A 23,833-nucleotide genomic window follows, 5' to 3' on the forward strand; every position below is an offset into this window, starting at 1 on the left:
CTTAGTGCGTGTCAATTTAACCCGGCAAATTGAGCAGACCCTAGATGTGTGCAGGGCTTCCCTTGCCACTGACGCTTATTGCAGGGACTCCACTGGGAAACTTCTCCAGGCAGGTGACTCTCCTGGGCAGCCTTGGCTGACTTGGGAAGGAAAGCTTGCTTAGGCTTGGATGGGGGACCCGATATAGATGATCACGTTCCTTGTCCTTGGCTCTTTTCGTGTTACAGTGTGTGTCTACACGTTTGAATAATGTGCGGATGCAGGAGATCTTGCGGGATGTGGGGTGATTACTTTTATAATTAAGCATCCTATCTGTGTTTGTCCCTTTTCTATAAACGGATGTGTGGAGGGTGCCGTTTGTCTGGCGACTGATTGACACATTGAGGAAAGCTAAGGTGCCATTGGCTTTCTCCTCTGCTGTAAACTGGATATCCAGAAATATTGAATTTAGTTGTCTCATGAAATCAATCTTATCCTTACGTTTGATGATGGTGAATGTGTCATCAACATATCTTGCCCAAAATTTGGGTTGATAGCTGGCCATTACTTTGCATTCAAGTTGTTGTAAGACTGCTTCTGCGATGATTCCTGAAATGGGGGACCCCATTGGTGTGCCCTTGATTTGTTCATATATCACTCCCTGGAATTTAAAGTGTGTTTTAAAACACAAACCTTCAATGCTTTCTGATGACGCTGGCAGAGGACCAGCGAAAGTAGATATGCTTTAAACAGTTACTTTTTATTGCTTATTATAATCTTTTAATTTTATTTTAATTAATTTTATTGTAATTGGGCTTTAATATTTAATTCTTTCTTAACTATTGTACACTGTATTTTTATTGTATTTATTGCCCTGTACACCGCCCTGAGTCCTTCAGAAGGGCGGTATAGAAATTAAATTATTATTATTATTATTATTATTATTATTATTATTATTATTATTATTATTATTATTATTATTATTATTAATTATTAATTCGTTTTATATACCGCCCTTCTTCCGGAGGACTCAGGGCGGTGTACAGAGCAAAGTAAGTATACAATAAACCAACAATAAAACAAATAAAACCCCAGATCTACAAATAAAACCCCAAATCTATCAGGCCAGGGATGGTAAGTTGAAGTCACCCAAGACCATAATTTTGGGGAACTCAACCACCAGTCCCGAGAGGATGACAAGAAGCTCGGGCAGGGCTGCTGCTACGCGACTAGGTGAAAGTTACACTAGCAGCAAGCCCAACTGAGCCTTAGGGCCACATCTAAGGAGGAGAGACTCACACCCGGCTATTTGGACAACAGTGGCCTCTCGCGGATACAGGTTCTCCCTCACCGTTACTGCCACTCCCCCACCTCTTCCCTGAGCCCGAGGCCTGTGTAGCACCCGGAAACCTGGTGGGCAAAGATCTACCAAAGGGACACCACCCTCAGGTCCTAACCAGGTTTCCGTAATGCAGGCCAGATCCGCATGTTCACTCTCAACCAAATCTCGGATGAGAGAAGCTTTATTGACTATGGATCTGGCATTAAGATATACAAGCCTGAGCTCAGGTGGTTGATTATCTTCGCTCCCGGTACCACGGGCCGAAACCAGAGGGTTGGAGTGCATCACCGCTTGAAGATAGCGGGGACGCACTCCCGGATGTTGATGCGGTCCTCTGTTCGGACACCTACTGCCATTCCCTACCATCGTTGGAATAGGTAATCCCAAACTCCGCTTCGGGGCCCCGAGGGTAGCTAGTCTAAGCTCCCTCTCAGCGTGATCAATCTCAGGCCTGGCCTGAGTAGCGGTTGGTGGACACCTCCCGGTATCTGACCGAAACTCTAAACCCTCCCCTCTCCCTAACCCCATAAAAAATTTAGCTAGAAAATTAACCAGGGGCCTCTTATTAGGTTTGTAACCGAGGCCCCTATCCCTGCCCAGCCATCTCTCTGGGTCCCAACAATTGGGCCCTTCATCAAGAGGTAGATTGGTAAGTGAGGCGGGTCGCATCCAGGAGGAGAGGGAACCCCTAAGGGCGAATAAGGCAGTGATGGAGTACTTGAGACGAGTCATTGATTAAAGAGTGACTTCGTAGCTAATAGACATGTCCGTGTAAGCCATTATTTACAAATGGGGAAGATGTTAGTAAGATGTTAAAGTAATAAGGGACTCAATATTAATTAAAATTAGGTATTATTATAGCAATGAACAACTGCTTTTATCCATCCTGGTGTTCGAAGATTTTATACTTAAATAAATATGCCTGGGATTCGTATTTTTAAAATTGTTAAATATATATATACATATACTGTATATACATAATTATTTGTGTGTGTGTGTGTGTGTGTATCTGTGTGTGTCAATTTTTTGGATTGCTAACAATGGGAGACTATTATTATTATTATTATTATTATTATTATTATTATTATTATTATTATCATATTATTATTATTTAATTTCTATACCGCCCTTCTCCCGAAGGACTCAGGGCAGTGTACAGGGCAATACAATAAAATATAACATATAAAAGTTAAAAAAATATTAAATATTACAGCCCAATTCAATACGTTAATACAATAACATTAAAATAACCCTAAACCCATCAGACCAGGCCGGCTTGTTCAAATAAATATGTTTTTAGATCACGTCGGAAGGAGCGAAGGTCGGGAGCCATCCGGAGCTCCACCGGTAAACGGTTCCAAAGGTCTGGCGCGCCCACAGAGAACGCCCTCCCCCTGGGGGCCGCCAGTCAACACTCTTTGACCGACGGCACCCTAAGGAGGCCCTCTCTGTGGGAGCGCACTGGACGAAGGGAAGTTGATGCCGGCCACAGGTGCTCCCGTAAGTAACCTGGACCCATGCCATTTAGGGCTTTATAGGTCGTAACCAGCACCTTGAATCTTACCCGGAGGACAACCGGAAGCCAATGCAGCTCGCGGAGTAGAGGTGTTACATGGGAGTATCGGGACACCCCCACCACTCGCGCGGCCGCATTCTGCACCAGCTGGAGCCTCCGAGTAGTCTTCAAGGGCAGCCCCATGTAGAGAGCGTTGCAGTAGTCCAAATGGGAGGTCACGAGTGCATGAGTGACTGTGCGCAGGGCATCCCGGTCCAGATAGGGCCGCAACTGGCGCACCAGGCGAACCTGGGCGAAGGCCCCCCTAGTCATAGCTCCTATATGATCTTCCAAAGAGAGCTGTGAGTCTAGGAGGACACCCAAGTTGCGAGCCCTATCTACGGGGGGGTAATATCTCACCCCCCATAGTTAACGATGGAACAATCTGAATTTCCCGAGACGCCGGCACACACAGCCACTCAGTCGTCAGGGTTGAGCCGAAGCCTGTTCCTCCCCATCCAGACCCATACCCTTCTGAGATTCGAACCTAGGCTGATTGCACATTAGGCAGTTGTATTAACCTCTAAACCAGCTGGTATGGCTGACTTGGGTCTTTTCCTGTGTAGGAATGAGGGTGTCTTGGCGACGTCTCGACAAGGTCCCACTTGTCATCTTCAGGTTTCCTGCCTCAGCAGGGGGTTGGGCTAGATGACCTCCAAGGTCCCTTCCAACATACTTATATAATTTTTTCTGTAGGTCTTTGAAGAGGTGATTTGCTCCTGGCTGGAGGATTAGGCTGTTGGCTGAGCCATAGACAGCTTTGATTAATAATACATAATGTGTTTGGTTTATAATACATGTGCCCAGGTGTACATGAATTTTTTCCATGTAATTTTTCTCTTTTGTAAGCCACTCAGTCATTGGGAGATGGGCAATCCTCCAAGCATAACAAAAGAAGTCATACCTAAATAAATGGGCACATCCCCCAAATTCCCTGCCTATAGAAAGGGAGAACATGTGAGCCTAGCACTGTGTGACTGCCTGAATTTTGGTTACATGACCATGGGGATCTGCAATGCTCACAATTTATGTTACTTTTTTCAGAGCTGATGTAACTTCAATCACTAAACAAAGCGTTGCAAGTCAAGGACTCTCTCTACAGCCCTTTAAAAATAGCCCTTAATTCAGATACTTGACAGCCGGTTCATATTTATGACAGTTGTAGCATGGGGGATCATGTCTGATGACCTTGCTCCCTATCTTCCCTACAGTCTGACTTCAACCAGGGCTCTGGCGCTGGCCATCTCCTGTGCGCACTCGTTGGTGGGGGGGCACTCGCTGGTTCCAGGCCTGCCCCGTGGATCTAAGGCTGAGCATTCTCTGGTTTTGATGGACGCAACCAGGTTGTAGATAACTGCCACCCCACCACCTCCATGGCCCCCTTGCTGCCATAGCCTTGCAGCCATGAGGTTTTCCTTTTACCAGGAGCAGCCCCGCCCACCCACGAGGGATATCAAATTCGACCAGAATTGGTTTCTACGAGAGGCACCTTTTGCTTCGATCTGATGAAGTTGAGGATCTTTCCTTCCGAAGGTACCTAGTTGGAGCAGGTCAGACACCTAGATTCTACCACGGCAAAAGAATAGTTGATTGGATGGAAGAAATCCTGTTAATCAGAAACGTGGGCAGTAAGTTAAACATACCATAATAACATAACCATTTAAAACCATTTTATTAAAAGGAGAACGTTCGCATGGGAAAAGGCATCCTGAACCACATAAATCTGTTATGAAAAGATACCATTTCAGCTAGCTGAAACTTTAGCTTGCTATTCAGCCAAGAGAGTGCCTTGTTTTGCAATTAGAAAGTTACAGGCACCTAGAATAATACAAGGTTATCATAAAAATATTAAAGTTACGAGAAAGAGCAACCAGGTGCAAGAAACCCGTTGCTTGGCCCTCAGCAAGGACTGTATTCCTGCAACACAGAGGTCTTCACAGGAGGCAAAGGTTACGGCCCACATAAGGACAGAAAAGGGTAAATTGACACATTGACTCAGTAATAACCAATAGTGCACTTTGTTCTCTGTGTAGAAGGAGGGAGTAGCAGCTTCTGAATCACAAAATAAAATCTCACCAATGAGAAGAAATTGTGATACGAGTTTGTGGAATTGAATACACTTGTACTCATAAGATTACATACCCCTTGAAAGTGTGTAAGATTCAAATTCAATTATTAGGCATTATAGAATAGCAGAATCATTAAACAGAAAGTAGCAATAAAGGGAACAGTAAAATGTTGACACACAAAGGATGAGATGGAAATGAAGGGTAAGTGTTTACACCTTCGAAACTCTAGACATATGGTTTTTCTCCCATGTAAATTCTTTGATGTTTACGAAGGCCACTATTTTCAGTAAAGCTCTTTCCACACTGGAGGCATTTATATGCTTTCTCCCCTGAATGGATCCTTTGATGTACATAAGTTTCCCCTCAGACTGATGTTCTTTCCACACTGGAGGCATTTATACAGTTTCTCTCCTGAATGGATCCTTTGATGCACATAAAGGCTGGACGTCTGACCAAAGCTCTTTCCGCACTCCAGGCATTTATATGGTTTTTCACCTGAGTGGATCTTTTGATGTCTATAAAGGGTGCTCCTCCAACAGAAGCTCTTTCCACACTCAGAGCATTCATAAGGTTTTTCTCCACTGTGGATCCTTTGATGAATACGAAGGTGTCCACTATCAGAAAAGCTCTTTCCACACTCCAGGCATTCATATGGTTTTTCTCCTGTGTGGATCCTTTGATGTACATAAAGGCTGCTCCTCTGACTGAAGCTCTTTCCACACTCTGTGCATTTATTCGGTTTTTCTCCTGTGTGAATCCTTTGATGTCTACGGAGATGTCCCGTCCAAGTGAAGCTGTTCCCACACTCTGGGCATTCATACGGTTTCTCTCCACTGTGGATACTTAGATGATTTTTAAGAGCTCCCTTTCTTTTGATGGATTCTTCACATTCCGGGCATTTATGTGGTTTGTCTCCTGAGTGGATACTTTGATGTCTATCAAGGTGTCCTGCCTGCCTGAAGCTCCTTCAACACTCTGTGCAATTATTCGGTTTTTCTCCTGTGTGAATCCTTTGATGTCTACGGAGATGTCCTGTCCGAGTGAAGCTCTTTCCACACTCTGGGCATTCATACGGTTATGAAGGTGTCCTGCCTGCCTGAACCTCCTTCCACATTCCAGGCATTTATGTGGTTTTTCTCCTGTGTGGATTTTTTGATGAATATAAAGGTTTCCCCTATCACTGAACTTCTTTCCACACTCCAGGCATTTATGTGGTTTTTCTCCTGTGTGAATCCTTTGATGTCTATAGAGATGTCCCATCTGAGTGAAGCTCTTTCCACACTCCAGGCATTTATATGGTTTTTCTCCTGTGTGGATCCTTTGATGTTGATAAAGGCTGCTCCTCTGACTGAAGTTCTTTCCACACTCCAGGCATTTATGCTGTATCTCATCTGAGTGGATTCTTTGATGAACAGAAAAGGTGCTCCTATCACTCAACCTCTTTTCACACTCAAAGCATTCATAAGGTTTTTCTCTAGTGTGGATCCTTTGATGAATACGAAGGTTTCCACTATCAGAAAAGCTCTTTCCACACTCCAGACATTCATATGGTTTTTCTCCTGTGTGGATCCTTTGATGCTGATAAAGGCTGCTCCTCCGACTGAAGCTCTTTCCACACTCCAGACATTGATATGGTTTTTCTCCTGTGTGAATGCTTTGATGTCTATTAAGGCTGCCCCTCTGACTGAAGCTCTTTCCACACTCCAGGCATTTATGCTGTTTCTCTCCAGTGTGGATCCTTTGATGCCTGTAAAGGGTGCCCCTCTGAGTGAAGCTCTTTCCACACTCCAGGCATTTACACAATTTTTCTCCACTGTGGATCCTTTGATGCCTATAAAGATTGCCCTTCACACTGAAGCTCTTTCCACACTCCAGACATACATATGGTTTTTCTCCAGTGTGGATCCTTTGATGTCTATAAAGGTTGTCCCTCAGATTGAAGCTCTTTCCACACTGCAGACATTCATATGGTTTTTCTTCTGTGTGGATTTTTAAATGCCTTGCAAGATGGTGACTCCTTCTGAAGTATTTTCCACATTCTGGGCACTGATATTTCTCTCCTCCCTTCTGGATTCTGTGACGTTTCCCGAGTCTCCAGCCTCTTCTGAGGGACCCTCCGCCCTCCAGGCCCGTCTCGGGGTCTCCGCCCGTTTCCTGCTCCCCGCTCCTCCCTCCAGGCGGCCTCCTTTCGCGGAGTCCCCTTCGGCTCATCCCTTCCGGGCCTTCCCCGCCGTCTCCTCCCGGGGCTGCTCCGCGGGCCTCCTTCCTTCCTCCGCCGGGCTCGCCCGTCCTCCTGCAGGGGGGAATGAAGAGGAGGAGAGGCGGGTCACGGCTTCGTCCCTTTCCGGAGGGGAGTCCCAGCCCCGCCCGGGGAGGAAGGCCGAAGTCTCGGCCTCTCAGTGAGACTTTCCGGCCAGGCCTCCCTCCCAGCGCCCGTCCCGCCAGACCAGGCCTCGGCCTCCCCTCTCTCTCCCTCCCTCCCTCCTCTGCCAGAGAGCCTCTCGGACTGCGACTCCCGGCATCCCTTGCGGCCTACCAGGGTCCGAGCCCGTCCGTGGGCGAGTTAATTAGGATGTACCAGTTCTTTTCGTTTACGGAAGTGGAGGCGGAACCTCTCTGAGCGCCGTTTCCTCTATAAGCTCCGCCTGTTCCTCTTAGGAGTCCTCTTGCCAATCACCGTCCTCTCCCGAGTGACCAATCTGCGCCCTTCTTCCTGGAATCAGCCAGAAGGCGCCTGCGCAGTATCGAGGGGCGTGCTAGACTCGGCGCGGAACCAATTAAGCGCCTCAATGTGCACGCCCTTTTCCTGGAAGCTCCGCCTATTTCTCTCCAGGGACCGCCCCGAGCTGTCCTCCTACCAATCGCTGCCATCGCCAGAACGAGCAATCGGCCTCCTCCCTCCTTGAATCAGATGGCGCCTGCGCAGAAGCGGTGGGAGTTTTATTGCCGGGGCGGAGATGAGGGAAGGGGCTCCCTTTGAACTTGGGGGTCCGCTCTTCCCCGCCCCGCATCCAGGCAGCCCCCCCTTAACATCTGGGCCGCTCGGACCTCTTGGCCTCCTGAGGTCGAAGCCTCCAGAAAGGGAAACCTTTTCCTCCGTCGCCCCCCCCATGCGCCCCTCTCTCCATGGGAAGCCTGGCCCGGGACCCTCGGCCTTGGGGGGCTCCCCGCATTCCATGCACTCCCCAAAGGCTGGAGGGATTCCTGCTCCTGCCGCTCTCAGGCTCCAGCCAGCTTCTCCTTGGCTGCGAGATCCGATGCTGGAGCCCAGCGACGCCCTCCAGGTGCTTTTAGACGTAGGCAGGGCGTTCTCTTACCGGCCAACAGAACAACCGAGCTGGAAGGGACCTTGGAGGTCTTCTAGTCGAGCCCCAGCTCCAGCAGGAATCCCTCAGTGATTCCAGACAAGGGGGGATACGCTGGGTATGGAGGAGCTGGGAGGCTCTTTACTGGCTTCTACGTTCTGCTTTTATTAAAGAGTGTGGTATAAATGTAATGAATGCCTACGTGCCCCTGGCTAGCACCTGTTATTCGGTAGAACTCTCCTAAGATTTTTATCATCACTTCTGATCAAAGAGAAGGGCTGAGTTTAATAAACAAGAGGAAGAATTGCTGTTATTCTCTGAAGCTCTCTAGACCCTTTGATTCGATAACCCTGTCCATAGAGGGCTTTAAAGCCATAAGACTTACTCTTTTTGGTGCACTTCTGTTATGGCTTTCTAAGGAAGAAACAGTTTATTGCGGCAGGGCAAGGCGAAGTCTGGAAAGCCAGCGCAGAGCAAAGGGGATTCTTTTCTTTTCTAAGAATGCATCTTTGGCCCATTTGGTGCCCATCCTGTCACCACCAATATTACTAAGTTGGTTTCCTTTGCAAATCTTTAATTTTTCCAATCTTATTTTCTGAAAAATGCAATAGTCTGGTAGGACAGGTAACCTGGAAGACACCAACAATGACGGTGTAACTGCTTTTGGTTACCCACAGCTTCTGATTAAATGTCCCTAAAGAATTTTCAGGGTCACAAATTCTGCTTTTAACACAGCACCTTTAAATGTCAATCAAGTTGTAGGGGGGAGTGTGAGCCAATAAACTGTGGGGAGCCCCCTCTTGTTCCACACTCCCTTCTCTTGAATTGCATTGTGTGAAGGGGCTTAATTTGCCGACGCCACATCAAGCAACGAGATGGTTAGGTGGCTCTATCCACTGACTGACTATTCAGGGACAGAAGAGAGGAAGAGCAGCTTTTTAGCTCCTCTCTCCCTGTCAGAAGACAAGGCCAAGATGGGCCTTTCTGCTCTCTGGGATTACCGCAAACTGCGCATGAGAAGAATCCCAGTAGCCCTGAAGCCATGGCTGAGGTGAGACCCCAAGCACAGTGGTGGGAGGTTTGCAATCAGACCTGGAAGGGACCTTGGAGGTCTTCTAGTCCAGCCCCCTGCGTGAGCAGGACATCCTATACCAGGGGTAGGCAACTTTGGCTCTTTTATGTCTCGTGGACTTCAACTCCCAGAATTCTTCAGCCAGCATGGAGGAAATTTTGACCCCTTTATGTCTTGTGCACTTCAACTCCCAGAATTCCTGAGCCAGCATGTGGGAACTATGGCCCCCTCATGACTCACACACTTCAACTCCCAGAATTCTGCCCAACATGCTCTAGAGCAGGCATGTCAAACTCTGCCTCTCCATTCCCTTCCTCTGCATTCACACTGGAACCTCCATGCAAGGGAGGGGGGGCAGGAGAAGATGGAGTCGCAGGCAGTGTTTGATTTTAAAGATTTCTATTCCAATGATGTTTTTTCGAAATGTTTTTCCCCTGTTCTGCCCTCGCAAAGTGGAGGGAGGAAAGGGGGGAGGACGAAGGGGAGGAGACGCTGCCAGAAAATGGCCCCGAGGACCACCTTTCCCAGCCTCTCGGGGTGCGTCGTGCCGTATAACATCTAACGCTGCTGCCCCTTTGGGGCTTCTTTGAGAGAAGGTTGCAAGATTTGGCTTTGGCTAATCTAGTGAAAAGAAGAAATAAGGGGCTCCCTGGGGGCCGCGGGGGGAGCCTGGCCGGAGCCCCCCCGGAGGAATAAGGGAGGAAGCGCCCCCCCAACTCTCCCCCGCCCTGCCTGGGGAGAGACCCCGGAGGGGGAGGGAGGGACGCAGACGCAGCCCGGGAGGCCCGTCAGCTCCGCCGGCCTGGATGCGGGGGGGGGCGAAGGGGGGAAGACGGGACCCCAGAATTGTAGCAGAATTCCCCTTTGCGCCGGGACGAAGACTGACTTCGCTACTACGCAGGCGCCATGTAGCTGATGGATGCAAGGAGGACGCCGATTGGTCGCTCTGGCGAGAGCGGCTATTCGCAGGAGGACTCGTAGGGGCGGTCCCTTCAAGCGAAAGAGGAAGAGCAACCAGCAAAAGGGCGCGCAGGGAACTCTCGCCTCCACTTCCGGGAACGAATAGAACTGAGGCGCTTAATTGACTCGGCCGCGGACTGGCTCGGAGCCAGGTAGGGCGCAAGGGATGTCGGGAGTCGCAGTCCGAGCTCTTCTCTGGCGGAGAAAGGGGGGAGGGGGGAGCCCGACGCCTGGTCTGGCGGGAGGGGCGCTGGGAGGGAGGCCTGCCCGGAAAGTCTCACTGAGAGGCCGAGGCTTCGGCCTTCTTCCCCGGGCGGGGCTGGGACTCCCCTCTGGGGAAGGGACGAAGCCGTGACCCGCCTCTCCCCCTTCGCCCCTGCAGGACTTCGGGCGAGCCCGGCGGAGGAAGGAAGGAAGGAGGCCCCGCGGAGCAGCCCCGGGAGGAGACGGCGGGGAAGGCCCGGAAGGGATGAGCCGACGGGAAAGGAGGCCGCCTGGAGGGCGAAGCGGGGAGCGGGAAACTGGCGGAGACCCCGAGACGGGCCTGGAGGGCGGAGGGTCCCTCAGAAGAGGCGAGAGACTCGGGAAACGCCACAGAATCCAGGAGGGAGGAAAGAAATATCAGTGCCCAGAATGTGGAAAATCCTTTAAAAGAAATGGAGATCTTAAAAACCATCTAAGAATCCACACTGGAGAAAAACCACATAAATGCCTGGAATGTGGAAAGAGCTTCAGTCTGAGGGGAAACCTTTATGTACATCAAAGGATCCACACAGGAGAGAAACCGCATAAATGCCTGGAGTGTGGAAAGAGCTTCAGTCAGAGGGGACACCTTTATGTACATCAAACAATCCACTCAGGAGAGAAACCACATAAATGCCTGGAGTGTGGAAAGAGCTTCAGTCAGAGGGGAAGCCTTTATGTACATCAAACAATCCACTCAGGAGAGAAACCACATAAATGCCTGGAGTGTGGAAAGAGCTTCAGTCAGAGGGGAAGCCTTTATGTACATCAAAGGATCCACTCAGGAGAGAAACCACATAAATGCCTGGAATGTGGAAAGAGCTTCAGTCTGAGGGGACACCTTTATAGACATCAAAGGATCCACACAGGAGAGAAACCACATAAATGCCTGGAGTGTGGAAAGAGCTTCAGTCAGAGGGGACACCTTTATGTACATCAAACAATCCACTCAGGAGAGAAACCACATAAATGCCTTGAGTGTGGAAAGAGCTTCAGTCAGAGGGGAAGCCTTTATGTACATGAAAGGCTCCACTCAGGAGAGAAACCACATAAATGCCTGGAATGTGGAAAGAGCTTCAGTGTGAGGGGACACCTTTATAGACATCAAAGGATCCACACAGGAGAGAAACCACATAAATGCCTGGAGTGTGGAAAGAGCTTCAGTCAGAGGGGACACCTTTATGTACATCAAACAATCCACTCAGGAGAGAAACCACATAAATGCCTGGAGTGTGGAAAGTGCTTCACTTGGAAGGAAAGCCTTTATGTACATCAAAAGATCCACTCAGGAGAGAAACCACATAAATGCCTGGAGTGTGGAAAGACCTTCAGTCAGAGGAGACACCTTTATGTACATCAAACAATCCACTCAGGAGAGAAACCACATAAATGCCTGGAGTGTGGAAAAAGCTTCAGTCACAGGGGAAGCCTTCATGTACATGAAAGGTTCCACTCAGGAGAGAAACCACATAAATGCCTCGAGTGTGGAAAGAGCTTCAGTCAGAGGGGACACCTTTATAGACATCAAAGGATCCACTCAGGAGAGAAACCACATAAATGCCTTTGAATGTGGAAAGAGCTTCACTCAGAGGGGAAACCTTTATGTACATCAAATGATCCACACAACAGAAAACCCGTATAAATGTCTGGAGTGTGGAAAGAGCTTCATTCATCTGGGAAAACTTTATACACATCAAAGAATCCACACGGGAGAAAATATTTAAATGTCTGGAATGTGGAAAGACCTTTACTAAGAACATAAATGCCTAGAATGTAGAAAGACCTTCAGTCTGAGGGGACACCTTTATAGACATCAAAGGATCCACACAGGAGAAAAACCATTTAAATGCCTGGAATGTGGAAAGAGCTTCACTCAGAGGGGAAACCTTTATGTACATCAAATGATCCACACAACAGAAAACCTGCATGAATGTCTGGAGTGTTGTGGGTTTTTTGCACCCGGCGGGCTCCTCATGAACTTGACACATCTCTCTGAGCGTTCTCGGGATGAGGGCCCAGACCGAAGTCCCAAGCTCTCTTTTATTGAGATACCAGCAACGCATCAGCAACAAGCAATTAGCAACAAGCAATTATCTAAGCGTTAACATTTCAGCTATCCATCAAGCAGTTATCTTAAGGTTACGAATGGTTACATCTCAGCCATGCACTAAGCAATTATCTTAAGGTTATAAATCAGCTACATATCTGTATGGAATGTCTTTGTTCTTGTAACTATCTTGTATGTGTTACTTTCTTGTACGTGTTCCAACGGGTGTCCGTCTGCACGTAGCAAGGTCATCTGATTTTTGGTAAACTGCAACTTATGCACAGAAACGAAACTTGTCTCTGCCCTGAGCCAGACCTGTGCCATTTTATGTGAGCCTAAGGTGGAAATATCACAGGTTTCCTACAAGTGTGGAAAGAGATTCATTCATCTGGGAAAACTTTATGCACATCTAAGAACCCACGGAGAAGAAAAACCACATAAATGCCTGGAGTGTGGAAGGAGCTTAAGTGAGGCAGGATATCTCCATAGACATCAAAGGATTCACACAGGAGAAAACCCGAATGAATGCACAGAGTGTGGAAAGAGCTTCAGTAGGAGGAGCAGCCTTTATATACATCAAAGGATCCACACAGGAGAAAAACCATATGAATCCCTGGAGTGTGGAAAGAGCTTTAGTGATAGGAGCACCTTTCATGTTCATCAAAGAATCCACTCAGGAGAAAAACCAAATAAATGCCTGGAGTGTGGAAATTGCTTCAGTCGGAGGAGCAAACTTTATGTACATCAAAGGATCCATTCAGGGGAAAAAGCATATAAATGCCTCCAGTGTGGAAAGAGCTTTACTGAAAATAGGGGTCTTTGTAAACATCAAAGAATTCACACAGGAGGAAAACCATATGTCTAGAGTTTGGAAGGTGTGAACACGTACGCTTCATTGCCACCTCATCCTTTGTGTGTCACCATTTTACTGTTCCCTTTATTGCTACTGTTTAATGATTTTGCTATTCTGTGATGTCTAATAGTTGAATTTGAATCTTACACACTTTTCAAAGGGTACGTAATCTTATGAGTAGAAGTATTCATTTCCACAAACCCATATCACAATTTCTTCTCATTGGTGAGATTTCATTTTGAGATTCAGAGGCTTCTACTGGGATGTTCTGAAGAAACTTAGCAATTTCCACTGTGCCCAGGGTTCTTTCCATGGGCCTGGAAATCAGACCCTTCTCCTGGGTTAATTTTCCCCTTGAAATAGGACTCTCGCCTCTTCCGTACCTTTTGGCACACTGCCTCCTTCCAAGCAAGAGAACAAACATATTTATTTATTTATTTATTTATGGGATTTATATCCCGCCCTATCTCCCGAGGGACTCAGGGTGGCTAACAACAACAGAACCTAAAGGTCTCTGTACAGTAAATTAAAAATAAAAATTTGAAATAAATTAAAATAAATTAAAGAATAGAGTTCGAGTTGTAAACATAATTAAAATCCCTGTCAGTCTAGGTCAGCCAGGTGGAAAAGGAGTGTTTTGAGGCCGCGGCAAAAGGACTGGAGATCTTGGGCCATCCAAAGCTCAGGGGAGCTGGTTCCACAGGGCTGGCGCTCGCACAGACAAGGCTCTTCCCCTGGGGGTCGCAAGCCGACATTGTCTAGCTGACGGTACCCTGAGGAGGCCTTCTCTGTGTGAGCGTACTGGGCGATGGGAATTCGTTCCATCCAACTCTCATTACAGAATCAATTAATGAGTCAATTTACCCTTTTCTCTCCTTATGCTGGTCATAAGCTTTGCCTCTTGAGACCTTGCTGAGGGCCAAGCAATGGGTTTCTTGCACTTGGTTGTGCTTTCTTGTAACTTTAATATTTTTATGATAGCCGTCTAATATTATAGGTGCCTGTAACTTTCTAACTGCAAAACAAGGCACTCTGTCAGGCTGAATAGCAAAGGACTTTTTCAGTTGTACATGCTAAAGTTTCAGCTGGCCGAAATGGTATCTTTTCACAACAGAATTCTGTGGCTCATGATGCTCAGGATCCCTTTCCCCATGCGAACGTTCTCTTTTTAATACAATGGTTTTAAATGGTTATGTTATTATGGGATGTTTAATTTATTCTCCATGTTTCTGATTAACAGGATTTCTAACGTCCAATCAACTGTTCTTTTCTACTTTTTCTACTGTATGTGTCCTGTGCTCTTTTCATTAAGAGAAAACTCCTTGTGAGATTAATAAATTGCCTTTAAATGATCTTCTAATTTGAACAAGTGTGCCAATGGTACAATCTAGGTGTCTGACCTGCCCCAACTGGGTCCCTTACAAAGGAAAAACCCTCAACTTCATCAGATTGAAGTAAAAGGTGCCTCTGCTGGAAACGAGTTCTGGGCTTCTGTGGTCTTTGTCACCTGTCATTTCCCACCTTCCCGTTTCCCATCACGTAGAAACATATTTTCCATTTGTCTAAATACAGCCCTGGGAGACTGAAGAGGTACCAGGTTGATTAGCACATTTCATACAAATGCTGAATGAGAAAAAGTAACATCCCTTTGTATTCTCCATGTTCATCCAGATTTTTCTCAAATGTACGTTTAAAATCTATAAAGGCTTCATGCAGTGATTTTGTCCATGCCATTTAGTTTTACTTTGAAGAATGCTAGTCATAAATCAAAATTTACACCCAATGTATTATGCAAGGAACTGTCAATGCTGTTTCATTGCATCAGTTTCAACTGATTTCACACTAGATTGAGATTTGATAAAAAGTTACCCCTACTTTTTGCTTCAACAGGTGGACTCGACCATTCACCTTGTCCTCTGAAACTTAATAGCAATAAAGTTGGAAGGGACCTTGTAGGTCACCTAGTCCAACCCCCTGCTCAGACAGGAAACCCTATACCATTTCAGACAAATGGCTGTGTAAAGTATTTGAGGGACTCAAACTGGGCAAAGTATTTATGCTGGTGGTTGACTGGAGCAGAACCAGGTGGAAGAATTCTTGGTCTCTGTTTTGTGTCTGCAATCTGTATTTTTATGAGGGGGCAGTTTCTGGCTCCTTATCTCTCCTTCAGGAAAGGTTTCAGCTGGAACCAGGATTGCCACCGAGACGGGGCAACTGAGAGACCGACTTGAATTCAGCCAGGAAGTAATGAAGGCTGGACTTGGACAACAGCCAGAAATCCAACTCTTCTCAACACTGCCACACTTAGCAAATGTGAATGTGGGTGTTAGATGCTATGGAGAGAGTAGTGTTGCGTGAATCAAATCAAAATTTACTGGTCTGGCCAGGATATGTCTAGCTCTGGAGCAGACATGTGAAACACAAGGCCCATGGGCCACATCCCGCCTGCAATGTTGTCCGTCTGTCCCGGGGACCTGCTCTGGAACAACAAAAGACCACCCCAGGCCAATTTTACACAAAATATATATATATATATATATATATATATATATATATATATATATATATATATATATATATATATATATATATATATATATATATATATATATATATATATATATATATATATATATATATATATATATATATATATATATATATATATATATATATATATATATATATATATATATATATATATATATACATTTTTGAAGAGGAGATTTGCTCCTGGCTGGGGAATTAGGCTGTTGGCTGAGCCATAGAAAACTTTGATTTATAATACATGATGTGTTTGGTTTATAATACATGTGTAGGTGAATTTTTCCCATGTAATTTTGGGAGATGGGCCATCCTCCGAGTGTAACAAAAGAAGTCATACCTAAATAAACGGGCACATCCCCCAAATTCCCTGCCCTTGGATATCCCAGAAAGCCACTTTTGAACATCCCTGAGTGTATCCTGGCTTCTCTGTTAGGTATGCGGGATACAATCTGTGAAAACTATTTCTAGGGTGGCTTATCATCATGGAGTCATGGTAGTGAAATGCTCGGGATGCAACAACGATCATATGTTTGCTGATAACTTGGGCTGTTCTTCACGGTTTGCTACTTCAGCTGGAATTAGTTCCTGGGAACAGTTCAGAGCCAACAGGTTATTAGTGAAGGCAAATTCTAATTTAGAATAGAGGTGGAAGGGGTCTTGGAGGTCTGGTCAGGACCCACCCCAATCCACATCTTAGGAAAGAAAGAACTCTTGAAACAGGAATTATTCAAAAGGAGCTTTTACTAAAACATGATTGGTAATGGAATACTAGACAGGATCTGAAACTCTTTTAAAGAGTCCCTGAATCAAACCCCTCCCCTCAAACCATCTGGTCAGTCCAGGATCAATGAAAATTCAGGTGTCAAACCCTTCCATGGGAAAGAGGGATCTTCCCATGCCTTTACAACAATTACCTCCTTCCTTTTAGATTCTAATCGAAGATACAAACCAGATCTCTTCTCCCCCCTCCCTTCCTTTGTTGTTCTCAGTTCAAAGGTACTTCCACTGGTCTTTGAAGACAGCCTCCCAGCAGGCTGAACATGCATCTTCTCTTCTTTGCCTTGGAAAAATGGCAGAATCCAGGGAACGGTATAAGATTTTAGAAACATACAGATAGTTTGATGAATGGGATATGAATGGATTCTGACAGGTCTTCTAGTCCAATGCCCAGCTGAAGCAGGAGACCCTATATAAAGGGGAGAACACGTCAGCGGGGCACTATGTGACTGTCGGGAATACACACCAGTTGCCTGAATTTTGGTCACGTGACCATGGGGATCTACAACGCTCACAATTGTCCAAACCGATCAGGTCACTTTTTTCAGAACTGCTGTAACTTCAGTCACTAAACAAAGGGTTGCAAGTCAAATAGCCCACAATAGCCCCCAAAATGGAACCCACTAAAATCAAAATTGTCCTGCATCCAATCTCCAAAACTAGCCCACTGTTGTGTTTTGGTTCACCCTAAAGTTATATTCAGTCTGCTAAAGTCTTGCAAACTCGGGAGATAAATGTGTGAACTGCTGAATCCAAAATAAAGCATCTCACCCCACTGAAGAACCTTCTGCCCTGGAAATACCCAACTGGTTTCTAATATTGGTTTCATTGGTTATGAAAAAGCATAAAAAATATTGCAAGATTGATTTTACTTTACGTGGAAGTACAGGTAGTCCTTGAGTTGTAAGAGTTCATTTAGTAACCGTTTGAAGTTACAATGGCACTGAAAGAAGTGACTTATGACCATTTTTCACTTATGACCATTGCAGCATCCCTATGGCCATGTGATTTACATTCAGATGCTTGATAGCAGGTTGATATTTATGACGGTCGTAGCATGGGGGGATCATGTGGTCCCCTTTTGCAACGTTGGCAAGCAAAATCAATGGGGAAGCCAGATTCACTTCACAACCATGTTAGTAATTTAACAACTTCACTGATTCAGCTGACAAATGTGGCGAGGAAATTCGTAAAATGGGGCGAAACTCACAAGTTTCACAAGCAACCCTCTTTTCAGATAAGGCGTCTTGAACCGAACCCCATCAATAAGTCAAGGCAGTCAAGCCTCTGGGTACATGATTAGCTTAACCCTAGACTAATTCTATGGACAATTAACAGAGGCCTCTGCTTTTAGGAAACAACCCCTACTTTGGGGAGCTGGGAAATAATAATAATAATAAATGCTTTTTATTTCTAATCATTCTAGCCTAATGATGCTTTTAATTTTTGTGGAGTTTTAAAAATCAGCGCCTCAAAAGCAGGGAAAAGGGAGGCCCTAAAAGGAGGCCAGGGCTTGCGTTTAACCCCCTTTTTCTAAAAGGTATTTATTTCTAGGAGGTTTTTAAATCATTTTCTCGAATGCAGGGTGGGGGGAAAAAACATTTAAAACCCGCAGCTGGTTTTTACCTTTGTAAAATTCTAAAGTCACATATTTTGTCAACTGAGCCCTCAAATCTGCATGTACATGTAACCGCAACTAGCCAGGTGGGAAGTAGACTTGTTCGGGCATGTTAAGGCTGCGGATCCGGGCATGCGTGTTTGTGTCTGATAGTAAAAAAAGGGGGTTAGGCCTTGTTCGGGACATGCCTGTGCATGTCATACCACGTGATTCTGGACAGGCGCAAGGCTCAAGGACGCATGCGCGGGGGAGATTGTACAGTCAGGTCTGAACAGCTAGCGATTTAATTCCACCAGTCTTTTGAAGATGGCAACCTCTGGTTCCAAACCTGGTTTTAAAACAACTGCAAAAGCGAGCGTCACACGGCCTGACACAAGGCCCCAGCCGGAAGAATGTGACAAAATCTGTTGCAGGGGTTATGATAAAGAAATTTTTTTACTCAGGCCCATTTTGCCCAGCTGTAGCATGGTGTGTTGTAATTTTAACGATGAGGTGCAGAGTAATTTTAACGATGAGGTGCAGAGTACTTACCGTACAGCCTGTGAAATGATGAATGATGCTGCATTATCTCCCTGCAATGGTAAGTAAAATATGTTTTTATTTATGTTAATGTAAATGCTGCTGGCACTGATATCACACTAGCAGGATGTGCTTTATATTTTGCAGACTCCGAATTAATAACGCCTAGACAGCAAACACTTCGAGACACCCCGATTTTATATTCCTGTGGTAATCGCAGCGGTCACAAAACCTCTGCAGATTTTTCTGATCTAGACTATCACTGGAGTTCTGAGCTATCCCAGAGACCACGCTACCAACCCCGTGAGTTAAAGAGCTGCAATTTGTGTAAAGACTGGCTTGCTTGCGACTGTGGACATGGATTGGAGGGTACAGGCGGGTTAGGAGCAGGAGCTCTATCACTGCTGGATTAGCAAAACTGAAACAAAACACCCCACAATTAAAGCTAATTAGAATTTAGCACCATGTATAAACCGGCCACTTCTCTGTCCATTAGGACAGTCCCCCACCTCCCAACTTCCCAATGGAAGGTCAGCGCCCTCCCCGCCCCCAGGCTCTGGCCCAGCTTGGTTCCGCTCCTGGCTCTTAGCAGCGAAGCCTTCCGGCTCCTTCAGGGGAGGCAGAGAGACGTACCGGTTGAGGACATTGAGATACAGCCGCGTGAACATGCCTTTGCCGAGAAAGACCCCCCGCCCCCCATCATCATGTTCAGGACAGCGAATGGGATGAAGTCTTCCTCCTAGCGCAGAGAAGCCAAACCGGAAGGTCACTCAGGCGTCCAAGCAAAAGGCCCGCCCAAGCTAGGACCCGGGATCTGCTATAAGAGTCAACCTGGAAGGGAAAACCTTACCGGGGGACTTTGCGACAAATACAATGTCTGGCGATGAAGCAAGAGAGGAGGGAAGGGAGTCTTCCCCCCGAATGGAACCCCAGAGACGATGGGAAGCTGAAGCGGCATATTTCCCTGGGGAAGAAGCGGTGGAGCAGTACGACCGAAAACCGCGGTGGTCGATGGGCGTTGGAAGGAAAAGTGAGTGGGAAAAGGCATCGAGAGAAGTGACCCTGAGTTGGAGCGACCACCAACCGGACTGGAGGCAAGAGATGGAGAGCTCCCTGCACACCAGTGAGGAGGACCGGATCCTGGAAAAAGCCATTGATCTGATGAAAGCAACCCTGAGCTCACTAAGGGAGGAGAGAGCTGAAAACTGCAACCGAGGCAGTGCCTGCGGCCGCAACTGGAGAGGTAACGAAGGGGATCCAGCACCTGAAACCCCGGGGCCGTCCAATGGAACAGGAATTGCTGCCTCAGCAGTACCCCCCCCAGAACCACAGACCTATGACCATAATGGAGCCTGACTCAAAACTACGGCGCTGGCTTTCCCCAGATGTCCGGGAAGGAAAAAGCTGCCTCCTGAAAGAGGTCTGAGATTCCTCCCACCAGCCGAGCACGGCATTGCCTCCTTTTTCCAGGCTTTAGAAGCACTGCAAATCCATTCTTTCTGGAGCTTCCCCGTCTTTCAAAAGACCTTGATGATGTTCAGATATTTTGGATCAACATCCATAATTCCGTCTTCATGGTCAAAGGAAATACAGTAACTGGCTACATTCTGCACGTACTGCACATCCTTCCGATCTTTTATTTATCACTTTAACTTTCTTCTAGCTGCTCTGAGAACCAGTTTAAGGCAAACCCTCCATTTTAAATTCTAACAAAGCACTTTACGAAACCGAGAGGTGCAAAGAACATTTTGCTTCCCAGCCTGCCAATACTGACTGCTGGCTGCCTCCCCTTCCTCACCTTGAGGATCCTGCCAGTGTATTGGGTAACTGACTTGTCCACCTCCTCGGCTTTCCCACTTCCCCACGCCAGAACGGTTCCCAGGAAGTACTTCCGAGCACAGTCCAGCTGGTGTTCAATTCCCACTCCAGCCAACACCATCCGGTCGGGTGTGTAGTAATTCCTCAGGTACGAGTGGAGGACCATCCTGTCGATTTTCTCAATGTTCTCTGCCAGACAGAACCTGTTCAATACCACAGTGTTTTCCCTGTAAGCTGCCTGTGGGAAGGGCAAACGCAAATGATTTTCAGAAAAGAAGGCAATGACCAAACAGATATTTGACCAGACTTTCTTGCTTTAGGATTGCTGTTGGCCACTGGCACCAAGAAGAGCCCAAGTGAGCACAAGGGAGAGAAAGCTCCGTATCTAAGAAAATAACAGCCTCTCCTAAAGAGTGCAATGGATTAAACAGTTGATGGTAAGCCTTCACTGTCTGATAAACCTGGATTTGAACCCAGGTCTCCCTGATCCACGGCCTGAGCTACTTGAGAACATCTTCGAAGAAACCTGCCTCGGCCCCCAACGTCACGGCCTGCAAGCAGTTCCGTGTGTGAAGCGTTGTGGGCCCAGTAAGCTGACAAGGGGCTTTGAGCAGGGATGGGTGCAGATGCAGCAGGCGAGGTTCCCCCACAAAGGCGGAGCATTGGATCTTGGGCTGCACGATCCAAGAATAGTGCAGATTACAGGGGAAATCAACAGTGCCCCCCCAGAACGCCCCCGAAGCATAATATCACACTACTCTGTTGTCCAGAAGGAAAGACAGGAGAAGGGAGGGAGAAAGCAAAGGAGTTCATTCTTCAGCAGTTTGGGGGTGGGGGGGCACCCAAACTCACACAAAGCCTCGTTTTGACTTTGCATTCCCCAATGATGCACACCACTGGACTATTCTTTCACTTCCCAAACTGCAGGCAGAAACACAACGCATTAGCAAAACATGTTTTGCCTTATTGTGCCCCGCCTCACATAATGAGCACAATGATGCTTATCATTAACAAAGGCAAGCTTGTTTCTTCTGAAAACTATTCAGCTCCTGCATCCACCACCGGAAGGGAATTCCCAGTGAGACTGAGGAAGCCCCCACGCCCCCCCCCAAACTCCTCAGGGGTTGCCCTGCCTGGCACGCTGATCACAGGGTCCTTCGCCCACTTGCCCCCCCCAAGCTCAATCCGGATTAGAAGACCACCAAACAGCTCAGGGGCTTTGTAGGGCAGAACGCCAGAGGGCCTTACTGCATGGATCATCTCAGTCAGCAACGGCTCTGGATTGGGCCTGATGTTCAGGTCCTGCAGCTCAAAGCGGACCGCCATACGAGTCATCTCGATTTCCTCATCTGCCAAGAGAAGCCAAGGAGGAACCCCTTTGGATCCAGGCCACAGGACCCAACCTCCTCCCAAGGGACAATGGCCCAACCCCCTGGAGGGGTAGGAAAATTCCTACCCACCTCCCAAACGGCCCACAGAATCAACCTGTGTTCCTTCCCAGAAGATAAACTGGATTGGGCACACCCACCTACAGCCCCCCCCCAAACATCTTTATGGCAATGCAATTTGCGTTCAGGTGGGACAGTGAAATCCTGCCTGGCTCTCTTCTCTTGAGGCACAGAAGATGCCGTGACAATCTCACCTGGCAATTTACTTTTTTAACTATACTTTTTAAATTGTGTGTGTGTGTGTGTGTGTGTGTGTGTGTGTAGAGAGAGATGGGAGGAGGGGATATACATACATACATACATACACACACATACAGATATAAACACATTTATTCTCTCTATATATACACACACACGCATATACACATACACACACACATACAAACACACACACATATGGCCAGGTGAGATTGTCACGGTGTCTTCTGTACACACATATATAACTTGCAAATGTGCTGGCAGACAAGCAGGTGCACTGTTTTGCCAGTCAGCTGCAGGAAGAAGAGGAAATTTTATTTTATTTATTTTAATCCCATTTATATCCCGCCCTTCTCCGAAGACTCAGGGTGGCTTACAATCTAAGCACAAATCAAATGTGCTTAGCAATATGAGACAGGTGCCAGCCCAGGGTTGGAGGGCTGTGTCTCAGGACACGCTGGCCACGGCAGCAACAGGAGCCCCTTCCGAAGGGGAGATAGGGAGGAAAATGGGAGATAGGGAGGATATTGCCTGTGTGGGCAATAGAGGTTGAAAAATCCAAGTGTTAAGGGGAGAGGCGTTGGAGGGATTTCCCTTCCCTCAGCTGCAGTTTTGCAAAGGGGTCCTGGGGAGAGAAGGGGCCAGAGAGAAGCTGGATCTGGGCAGGGAGGGGCTAGGGTTGCAACTAGAGGCGAGGGGGCTGACTGACACAATAATTTTGCTGCCCCTGATGTAATTTGCAGTTATCGTTCATGACAGATTGATATATTGACCCCAAACTGTACACCTATGACCACAATTGAACCAAAAGTTTCTGTTGCTGACCGTTGTTAAGTGAGTTGCGCTCCATTTTACTACCTTTTTTTGCTATAGTTTTGAGGTCATCTCCCCAGTTTTTAAGCCAGTTAGTGCAGCTGCTAAGTGACTCACACCATTGTTAAGTGAATCTGGCTTCCTTCGCTGACTTTGCTTGTCAGACGGCAGCTGCAGAGGTTATAAAGTGTGAGCACGTGAGCCTGGCACTGTGCGACTGTCGGGAATACACGCCAGTTGCCTGAATTTTGGTCACGTGACCATGGGGATCTGCAATGCTCACAATTGTGCAAATTGATCATGTCACTTTTATTCAGAGTTGCTGTAACATCAATCACTAAACAAATGGTGTTAAGTCGAGGACTCTCTCTACAGCCCTTGAAAAACACCCCATAATATCCCCCAAAACAGAACTGTCCTGCAACCAATCTCCAAAACTAGCCCAATTGGGTAGAAAAACTGCTCCACTCTCTGTTCCCAGCCAGCATTTCAACTCAATCCCCAAACTTCCCCCTCATGGACACAGTTTGGCTTTTCAAGGGAAGAAAATGACACTGTTGTACTTTTGGTACACCCTACAGTTAAATTTGGTCTGCTAAAGCTTTGCAAACTCAGGAGATAAATGTGGGAATGGTTGAATCCAAAATAAAGCATCTCACCCCACTGAAGA

The 23,833-nt window shown here is 46.8% G+C and overlaps 2 protein-coding genes across 2 annotated transcripts; both read right to left on the bottom strand.

Annotated features, from left to right (window-relative positions):
* Positions 1-4,529: 4,529 nt before the first annotated feature.
* On the bottom strand, positions 4,530-7,488 carry LOC308674704 (uncharacterized protein). Its single transcript, XM_081339423.1, has 2 exons — positions 7,482-7,488; positions 4,530-7,238 (listed from the first exon to the last, which is right to left on the bottom strand). Exon 2 carries the CDS (start codon positions 7,154-7,156, stop codon positions 5,789-5,791), a length of 1,368 nt encoding a protein of 455 aa, XP_081195549.1. The 5' UTR covers positions 7,157-7,238; positions 7,482-7,488; the 3' UTR covers positions 4,530-5,788.
* A 9,309-nt stretch (positions 7,489-16,797) lies between these two features.
* Positions 16,798-22,037, bottom strand: LOC308674979 (mitochondrial-processing peptidase subunit alpha-like). The gene is made up of 4 exons (XM_081339885.1): positions 21,953-22,037; positions 20,685-20,942; positions 18,899-18,939; positions 16,798-17,158 (listed from the first exon to the last, which is right to left on the bottom strand). Exons 1-4 carry the CDS (start codon positions 22,028-22,030, stop codon positions 17,128-17,130), a joined length of 408 nt encoding a protein of 135 aa, XP_081196011.1. The 5' UTR covers positions 22,031-22,037; the 3' UTR covers positions 16,798-17,127.
* Positions 22,038-23,833: the final 1,796 nt, after the last annotated feature.

This window comes from Vipera berus (assembly GCF_964194415.1).
Source record: "Vipera berus genome assembly, chromosome: 15".
Taxonomy (NCBI): Eukaryota; Metazoa; Chordata; class Lepidosauria; order Squamata; family Viperidae; genus Vipera; species Vipera berus.

Coding starts and splice junctions, on each gene's coding strand:
- LOC308674704 (XM_081339423.1), bottom strand. CDS start 7,156: ATGAGCCGAAGGGGACTCCGCGAAAGGAGGCCGCCTGGAGGGAGGAGC.
- LOC308674979 (XM_081339885.1), bottom strand. CDS start 22,030: ATGGCGGTCCGCTTTGAGCTGCAGGACCTGAACATCAGGCCCAATCCA. Junction 20,943..21,952: donor TGACTGAGATGATCCATGCA/GTAAGGCCCTCT, acceptor CCCTTCCCACAG/GCAGCTTACAGGGAAAACAC. Junction 18,940..20,684: donor ACACTGGCAGGATCCTCAAG/GTGAGGAAGGGG, acceptor TTACCATTGCAG/GGAGATAATGCAGCATCATT.